The sequence below is a fragment of the Mus caroli genome, chromosome 2 (genome assembly GCF_900094665.2).
Source record: "Mus caroli chromosome 2, CAROLI_EIJ_v1.1, whole genome shotgun sequence".
Taxonomy (NCBI): Eukaryota; Metazoa; Chordata; class Mammalia; order Rodentia; family Muridae; genus Mus; species Mus caroli.
In genome coordinates, this window is record NC_034571.1 from 170480333 (window position 1) to 170490178 (window position 9846).

At 48.3% G+C, this 9846-nt stretch overlaps 1 protein-coding gene across 2 annotated transcripts in view; it reads right to left on the reverse strand.

Annotated features, from left to right (window-relative positions):
- Nkain4 (sodium/potassium transporting ATPase interacting 4) overlaps window positions 1-9846 on the reverse strand; it is a 19078-nt gene that overhangs the window by 5711 nt on the left and 3521 nt on the right. For both annotated transcript variants that reach the window (XM_021155931.2, XM_021155930.2), the window contains exons 2-4: window positions 2997-3134; window positions 2661-2741; window positions 1979-2176 (exon numbers count right to left, since the gene is read on the reverse strand). In XM_021155931.2, coding sequence (XP_021011590.1) covers window positions 1979-2176; window positions 2661-2741; window positions 2997-3134 — 417 coding nt within the window. The remainder of the gene's footprint in view (window positions 1-1978; window positions 2177-2660; window positions 2742-2996; window positions 3135-9846) is intronic.

The following is a 9846-nucleotide window of genomic DNA, read 5'->3' on the forward strand; positions in this document are numbered from 1 at the left end:
TTTATGGGTGTGTGTGTGTATGGATGTGTGTGTGTGTGTTTATGTGTGTGTGTATGTGTGTGTGCGTGTACACTTGGAAGCAAAAGAACAACCTTTTATATCATTCCTTAGGCATTATTCATCTTTGTTTTTTAAAGACATCTCTCACTGACATGATACTCACCACAGGCAAGACTGGCTGGGCAGTGAGCCTCACAGATCNACTGGTCCTTAACTTCCAAATGCTGAGATTACAAGTACACATACCACCATTCCTATTTTTAAATACAATTTATTACATTTAATGAACCAGGTATGGCAATTTGTGTCTTTAATCCCAGCACTTGGGAGGTAGAGGCAGGAAGATCTCTACAAGTTTGAGGCCCGCCAGATCTACAGAGTTCCAGGACAGCCAGGGCTATGTTATAATTACTTGTTTTATGTGTGTGTGCATGTATGATTCACATACACATTTGCTCAGTGGTGTGCACCCATGAGTGCATGTGGAGCCAGAAGAGAACTTCAAGTGGCCTGCACTAGTACCCTCTGCCTTGAGACATGGTGATGGTACCAGGTCAACACACACATTTGCCCACTGAGCCATCTCTCCAGGTGCCCAGCATCTTTTACATGGGTTCTGAGGAGACTGAACTCAGGTCCCATGCTTGCAAAGCAAGCATCTTACTAACTGATCTGTCACCACAGCCCAGTTCTAGTTTATTTTCCAGAGATGGTTTGGCTCTGTACCCAGGCTGGCCTTGGGTAGGTGGTCTTCTTTAGAGTAGGTGGCTCTCCTTTGAGTTGGTGGTCCTCCTTTGAGTAGGTGGTCCTCCTTTGAGTAATTGGTCCTCCTCTCTGTTTCTCACATGCTGGGATGGCAGACTTGTGTCACTATACCTCCCATCTGGTCAGTTGTTATTGCAGACTTTTACAGAAAATGGCTGCTCACAGAGCAGGACTCCTGGAGAGCAGTGGTATCTCACAGTGCTGGGAAATTTGCCAGATCTCCACACTGTTCCCTGTTTCACAGCATCTGTTTTGTGGCAGACTTCTCAGAGCTGTGGGCTCATAGCCAGTCCAGGCAGCCCACTGTGTGCCAGGGAGTATGTCCCCTCTCCTGCTTTCTCTCCTGGGAGATGAGAGCTGTGAAATATTCCCAAGGGCCCCGAGACTCATGAAAAAGCATTGAAGTGTTACCCTAATGACCAGACCTGTTGGGACTAAACAATGTCATGAGTGGGGCCCATCTGCAGCCTTATTGGACAGTCTGAGGCTTCTAGCTCCCCTTCACAGTCCTGTTGAGATCAGCCTCCAGCCTTGCCTGTTCTACTCCTGGGCTAGGTAGACAGAGAAACATCCATCTTCACCTTTGCCATTGCTGTTCCTTGTTGCCACAGTGCCATCAAAGGCTAAGGTTTNATTATGCTTCTGAGCCTGTCTTGCAAGATCAGTGATGTTCTGTGGTGGTTGGAATAAGAATGGCCCCCACAGGCTCATATGTCTGAATGCTTAGTCACCAGGGAGTGGCACTATTTCTAAGGGACTGTAAGAATTAGAAGGTGGGACCTTGTCAGAGGAAGTGTGTCACAAGGGTTAGGCTCCGAAAGCCTTGAGGTTCCAAAAGCCCATGCCAGGCCCAGTCTCTTTCTCTCTGTCTGTCTATAGATCAGAATGTAGCTCTCAGCTACTTCTCCAGCACCATGCCTTCCTGCCTGCTGCCACACTCCCCACCATGATGATAATGGACCAAACCTCTGAAACTNTAAGCAAATCCCCAATTCAATACTTTCTTTCATAAGAGTTGCACTGGTCATGGTGTCCCTTCACAGCAATAGAACAGTGACTAAGACAAGCTCCAGGTTCAAAGTCTACCCTGACCCCTTTANTCCTTACAGGTCATGGAGGCAATTATGCTTAACAAGGAGGAAATCTGGTTCCTCTGTGTGAAGGAAAAGCCCCGACTCTGCCCCAGGTAGAACAAACCTGACCCCACACTCACCGCTAGCAGGATCTGCAGGCCACTGTGCAGGGCTTCCACATAGCTGTGCACCATGGCACAGCCAGCACCCACCACCAAGGACTGTCCATGCAGTGCACCCAGGCCAGCTGTGGCTNTCTCATCGTGAAGACAGCCTGGCCCATGCTCTTCCCACCAGGAACGATGCCCAGAGAGATTGAAGGTCAAGAGTGCACTGTCCTGGAAACAAAGGAACAGAAAAAAAATTAGTATCAAGAGACAGTCAGTCTCTACCAATCACAGGCTGAAGTGGGGAAAAATGAAGGGTTCAGCCACAAGAGGAAGGTCTCTGCTTATTCCCCAATCCCACCATCCCTGAAAAGGAGCCACCTACACATCTCTGCTAGATGTCTACGCAGTCCCAACTCCTCCCTGGTACTGCCTGGTTCCAGGGCCCTCTTCCAGAAGACCCGCCCTTTGTGCTACAGGGCCTGAGGTCCTGGCACACTGACACCCACAGTGCGTTACCAGAAACCTCACCACCCACCAANCAGTCTTCCCGAACTTCTGAGGCACTGATCACAGCCAAAATTGTCCTGGTGCTGTGGCCAGCGCTATGCATCAAGTGCCCATCAGCATAGGGACATGCAATGAACTGCACCAAGTGTTACAGTGGTGATCCTGCCAAGACCCAGGGGATAATCCCCTTCCCATCTTTACTCACCTTTGAGAGGCCCCCCACTTCCAGGTAGAAGCAGATAATGAAGACATTCCAGGTAACCCAGACAGCTGCCCATACGACATACTAGGGAGACCAAGAAGGACAGGGTAGAAGTTGAGCCCAGCAGCTTCAGAATATGAATATCTGATTTTCTCCAACCTCTTAGAAGAAAGCCCTTGAACTTGTTGTAGTGTCAGGACTCCCTGTGTCTGACCTTCCCAATGCTGAGCTTGGAAAAGCTTCCTTAAGCCCACCCTGGACAGGTGTCCACCTAAGACATTCTGCCTAAGCTACTACCAATACTACTTGCATAGAGGTAGCCAAGCACAATGGACTCACCACCACGATGTAGCGTGGCCGGTATTGAATGGTGCCGAAGAGCCCCAAGATGACCACGATGATGTGGGTGAAGTTGGCCAGGATGGGTGCCCACTGGTAACCCAGGAAGTCAAAGACTTGCCGTTCCAGAGCTGTGACCTAAGAACAGGTGGCCCGTGAGGAACAGTGGACACTAGTGGGTCACCTCAGGTTCTGCCTCCCTCCTAAGTATCCTTCACATATATTTTAACATCTATTCCAGGTGGGCCACAAACTCTTTCTTGGCCATAACCCTGAGCAGTACAGTGTGCTTTCCAACAAAATAAATAAAAAAATAGTTTGATAAGTACAAATGTCACCACTGGAGCATGGAGCACTCCCTGCCTTGAGAAGCCAGGCTCCTTCCTTGTCCACAGACCCAAAACTCTGAGGTTTATTTTTTGTTTCTGTTTTGTTGGTTTGTTTTTTGTTTGTTTGTTTGTTTTTGTTTTTTTGTTTGTTTGTTTGTTTGTTTGAGACAGGGTCTCTCTACATCATCCTGGCTATCTTGGAACTTGTTAGGTCTCAAACCCTGACTAACAACTGAGGTGCCTATTTAACATATCAAAGTGGACCCCAGGTTCTTCCAGAATTCCTTGGTCCCTACCTGTTACAGGGCTCTACTGGCGGGCATTCTCTACCCCGCACCCTGAACTCCCTAACCCAGGGCCTGGGGTGCCCTTCCCGCAGCCGTTTTGGTTACCTGGCCTTTTTGTCTGCCTTTTACCCTCCTGGCCTCTTGGGCTGGCTCTCTCTTCTCCNCTCTCCTCACATGGCTCAGGGTCAGGTCCACTCTGAATATTCCCAGATGTCCCTGCCTCTGGGTATTCTCTCCCTTTTATTTACAGCAAACCTTCTCTTCCACTATACCTAGGACTGGTCATGCCCTTTCCTTTTTATTTCTTTTTTTAAATTTAGAACTCATTATTTACAACAGCCTTGCACTCACAGAGATCCCCCTGCCTCTGCCTTCCATGTGCTATGATTAAAGGCATGCTCCATCATGACTGGCCCATACCCATGGCTATTCGACCCGGAGGTTGGGGATGACATAAATAAGAAGTACAGAACCTAAAGTGCTGTCCAACTGCTTTGGTAGCAGATGAGATCTGAGCCTACACAGGGTGCTGGATGAAAAGCCCAGAGAATCCATGTCTCCTNGTAACTGATCTCTCTACGGTTGTCCTGGAGACCGTTGTGGATAAGATGGCTCTTATCCTGATGAGCTGGCCACACTTCTACTCTGGGGACACTTCTGAGATGCTGTAGCTCTGAAGATACTACACTCTATTCAAGTAGACAGAGAGATCAATGGGAAAGAATGGATTATATACAAGGAACATGATTTATACTTGTGGGAAACAAACTTAACCCCAGAAGGATCAAGACTCTAAGGCTAGGTGGGTACCCAACCACCTGCATATCCATCATCTATCCATCCACCCACCATCCCTTCATCTTCCCATTCCTCCATCTACCTACNCATCCCTTTCTGTTTCCATCCATTTCTCCATCCTTCATTTACCCCCCCGCCCCATCTATCCTTCACCAGGCTCCATTCCTGCCATGTACTGGGCAGGTNTAGGAGAAGGAAGAGAAAGTACGGATAATTCTACCATGTTCTAACACCTTCTCTGGAGCCACTGTGTTTGGGATGACAAAAGTTTGTCCAGGAAGGACTGAAAAGTTTGGGCTACCTCTGGAAGAGAAGCAGTGTTAAAGGGACAGCACATTGGCTGAGCCTGTGACATTCACTATATCTCTGTGTACCAGCAATCAGATCAGCACTGGAAAAGCTAAGGCATTCCCTGACCAAGACTGGCTTCCAGACCGGGTGATGATGGTGCATGCCTTTGATCTGAACACCAGATGGAGGCAGGTCTCTGAGTTTGACATCCACTAGNTAGTTTTCTGTCAACTTGACACAAGCAAGAGTCTATTGAGAAGAGAAAACTTCAACTGAGAAAATGTTCCCACCAGACTGACCTGTGGGAAAGCCTGTGGTGCATTTTCTCAATTGATGATTGATGTGGGAGGACCTAGCTCATTGTAGGCAGTCACTATAGGCTGGTGGTCCTGGGAGCAGTAAGAAAACCTGGTGAGCAAGCCATGGGGAGCAAGCCAGTAAGCAGCACTCCTCCATGGCCTCTGCGTTCTCTTTGGCCTCCTTCCCTGTTTGAATTCTTGCTCTGACTTCCCTCAGTGATGGAGTGTGACTTGGGAATTTTAAATTAAAACAAAGTCTTTTCTCCTCAAGTTGTTTATGGTCATGGTATTTTATCTCAGCAATAGAAACCCTAAGGCAGGTCTGCTCACAGTGGTGAAGTCCCCTCCAAGGCTGAAAAAGTTGAAATCAAGAGAAAGGCAAGGCTGAGAGACTGCCTTGGGGGCACAGACTCCATCCATCCCCACATGACCTCATCCCTTGGGTCAAGTTTGAGTTGAATAATTTGGCTACGAGGTTGGATAACTACAGACACTGACTTCAGTGGAAGTACTCCGGTTTCTCTTTGCTTCTTGGGGTCTGTATGATAGGACTGACCCCCAAAGCATGCTGACAGTACCCAGGAAACATCTTTAATTGGGCATGCCTTGGAGTCGCCTTGATAGCTGTGAATGAACCAGAAGTGTGGGTATGTCCAAAGAAGTCTCAAAAGAGGACTGTTAGCAAGCATGTTCTACAGGAGTCTAGGTTTCTCTGGNTGATTTAGTCTGCTAAGTGGAGAGGTAAGGGCAGACCTTCTATCAACACCAAGAACGATCCAGCAGAATTAGTTTAAGAACGGCCCCACAAAAACCACTAAGTGCTCATACCTACTGCCCCCTAACCAATCACAGAGTTCTCATCCACTCATCCTGCACTGAGAATTCACACCCTCTGCCCCATCTCCCATCAGGGTGCTCACATCGGTTGTTCCCAGCTCCTGTCAGAGTTCCCACTGCCCCTGTTCCTGTCACAGAACACTCATGCTCAAATGTCCCTCTTCTGTTAAAATATCCTGTCTTCTCTCGGGTCACAAAGCACTCATGCCTGTTTGCCCCTTGTGGGTGTGTTGGTGGAGGAAGCCTCTGCTTAGCCAAGTTCCCATCTCCAAAGATCCTTTCTAATATTAGCCCTTCATGATGCTAGCCCCCTGGAGTAGGTGTCTCCTTTATACATGAGTACACCCTTTGGAGGCTGGAGCAGTTCCCTATGGAAGAATTTCACATCTGACAGTTCTCAAGGATCAGCTCTCAGTTCTGTCCTTTCACAGGGTGGACAGAGAGCTGCTTGGCCAAACTTTTGGCTCCTGTTAGTCTGGACAGGCTGTTTACACTGAGGAAGAGGATGGGCCATCACTAACCCTGCATGGGCAGACACCGTTGATCTAGCTGATGGCTCTCACCTCTTCATTCATGTGCCTTTCTCATGGAAGCCAAGCATGAAGGGTTGACTGGAGAGCTCTGTAAGAGCTTTGCTTATTTTTACAAGAAATAATTTGTCTGCCTTGGAACTACATCATCTCTAAGGAATTGGGAGTCGCTGTGTCAACCAGGACACTCTTCTCATTGGAATATGCCAAGAATTCTTCCAGGGTTGGTTAAGAGTCTGCTCTGCCTGCAGGCTGGTGTTGTAGTGATACAAACGTAGCTGGTCTCAGGATCTCCCTGAGCTTCTGGGGGCTTTGCCTGAGATGAGGACTGCCCTCTCTGGTCCTTTCTGGACCATGAATATGAGCTGGGAATTTTTCCACTCCCACAGGGGTACCAGACCCTGCTTGACCTATACAGTATATACAGCAGGTGCTTATAGGTGCTGGCCCCACATAAGCATGTCAGATGCTGTAGCTACCACACTGTGTACAGCAAAAGCTGCAGCCAGTCTTAAGAGGCCAAAGACAAGAATAGCACAGGAGCATACACAGAGAAATACACATACCAGAGTGTGTGGAAGAAACCCATTTGTGTGACTTTCAAATGACTCAGGAAAACAGCATAGAGACAGTCAGTAACCCAGGTTAATCTGGAAGTTCCCTACAGCCTCATGTTAAAATGTTTGTTCCCTGGTTAGTGACACTGGTTTAGGAGCCAGTGTCCTGAAGGTTCTCAGGAGGTCAGACCTGACTGGTACAAGCAAATCACCAGGGGCAGGACTTTGAAGGCTGTGCTCACCCCTGGTTCCCAGGTTCCCACCTGTGTTTTGTTTCCTGGTCAGAGCCACGTGAACAGCCATTGTGACTTGCTCTCAACACAAAAGGGAGCCAATGCTGTGCCTTAACTTACCAGTTATGATCNGAACTTGAAGCTATGAACCAGAATAAACCCCTTCTTCCCTGAAGTTGTTCATGCCAAGCATTTTGTCACATTCAATGAGGAAAGTAACTTAGACTCCAGGTTAAGTCTGGCCTCCTAATCAAACCATCTGCAGCCGTCCTAAAACCTTCATTAATCTGAGGGGATAGAGCAATAAGCAGATGAAGTCCCCCCACCAAAAAAAAAAAAAGAACAAAAAAAACCTCTTCAAACATAAACTAATTCCCTTTGAGTAGAAGTCAATAAGACCTTAGGAAGTCACACTGCCTAAGACACTTGTACCTTCCCAAGAGACCTTGTGCCACCAGAGGCATTGTACATCCCATGGTACGTCAGATGTAATGGTTTGTATATGTTTGGCCCAGGGAGTGGCCTTGTTGGAGTAGGTGCGTCACTGTGGGTGTGGGTTTAAGACCCTCATCCTAGCTGCCTAGAAGTCAGTCTTCCACTAGTAGCTTTCAGATGAAGATGTTGAACTCTCAGCTCTGCCTACACCATGCCTGCCTGAGTGCTGCCATGTTCCTGACTTGATGATAATGGACTGAACCTCTGAACCTTGTAAGCCACCTCCAATTAAATGTCCTTATAAGAGTTGCCTTGATCATGGTGTCTATTCACGGCAGTAAAACCCTAACTAAGACACTAGAGAAACATCAGAGAAGGATGACCAGCCCAAAAGCCTTTGTGTAGGAGAATCAGCTACAGATGGGTCCTAACTAAGCAAGTAAGACCCAGGGTGGAAAGGACAGAAGCTTACAACCCAACAAGAAGACAACAGTCTCAGGAACAAGAAGACAGTCTTGCTGACTTCCCTGGAGGGCACTGGAGCTCAGGGGTCAACAAATGCCAATACTCACTGAGCACAGCATTTGAAGTGAGGATTATAACCATAGTAACNGCATCCCTGGCCAGGCCTTGTCCACCCCATTGCAGTTGTTGCACAGCCAAGTTCCACAACCCTTGAGTGTGGGTTATTGTGTCTCTGCACCCCATTCTAGGGGAGGTCCAAGCCTCTTCTATTCTCAGCTTGAATTTAGGAGAATCTCTGTGGCTGCTCACAGGGTCCTTGGCCTCTTTTTCTCCCAGAGGTCTGCTCTGTTGGACAAGTAAACAGTCAAGCCCAGGGCTATACACAACTGATAGGAGGGACGAGGCCTCATCTCCTCAGGCTGCCTGGACTTCCAACACATGGCAGAAACAGTCCCTCTGCATCTGACCCCAGAAGTAACCTGGGATGCTGGCAGGTGGGGCCCCACGTGCACCCCATGTCCATATAAAATACAGAGCCAAGTGTACGCATGTCCTCATGCGGTTGTGTGCATCTACCTGCACATGCATGTGTGAGCACATGTGTATTATGCAGCAGCAGTTAGGGAGAAGCTAAATGACAGACCCTGTCAGTATGACTGAAAGTCTATAGTGTTTCCTGTCTTGCTGTTCTCAGACTTGCTGTCCTGTGGGGGTGATTTTATAACTTTTTTGAGGAGGGAGATTCTTTCTGTGATCTGCCAAATTCCTTTCAGAACCTGCCTCTCCCTCAACTCAGACACACCCTGGTGGCTCTAGGCCTGGAATGTGGGGTCACTGAGACTCAGTGGGCTTGACTCAGGCTCTCAGCAACAACACAGTGACTGTCAGTCATGGCCTGTTCCCCGAGCAGGGAATGAGGAGGGTTATTCAAGAAGGGAGTTAGTTACCTAGCATGCCATTCTCCTGTCCCCAGGAAGAGAATATGCACTGGAGACCTTTCCTGAGGAGTAGCTTAAGCCTCCAAGGTAAGGTGTCAGCCCTGCCTCACCTCCACCTAGGGCCCTTGCAAGATGGGCTCTCAGTAGTCAGGTTGAGTCCAAGACCTCAGAGCCCATGATTGAATTATATCTGTACCCCATATCTCTGCAATTTCTATGCCCAGCACCCCTTTTATTACTTACCTGGTGTCTCAGACACACTTAACCCTTTATCAGCTTTGTTCCTCTGTTATCTAAAGCTTGCACTTATTCTGGCTGTCACAAACTGCCCTGGTCCAATGGGCCCAGTGTTCCGCTAGGAAGGCCTTGACCCCAGNTGCCTGATTCTCTAATCCTTCAACCAGAGTTTACCTGGCAGGCAAGGTCCCTTCTTCCCTGTTGATCTGAGAACCCATTCATATCCTCCCCTCTCTCCCCCAGTCACCTACATCACAGCCAACTCCTTTCTATTGTATGCCCAGCATTTGCTGACCCTCCCTACAATGCTTCTGATGTGGGATACAAGCCAAGCACAGTAGTCAAGCATAACATATGAAGGCCACAGTACACCTGCAGAATGACTGGTACCCACCAGCACAACCTTCTGAACAGGTCTAACATACTACCCCTCCCATATGTTGTTTGGATTCTGCCTACCTAGTANCTTGCACCACAAGGGAGTCTACAGAGCTGCTGTGACCCTAGGAAATCAACAGCTCCAATTATCCTATGGAGACCTCTGGTGTCTGATTCTCTGGCATGTTGGAAACTCCTGCTCCTCCCCACTTCCTCTGTCCAAGTTCCCAAAGCTG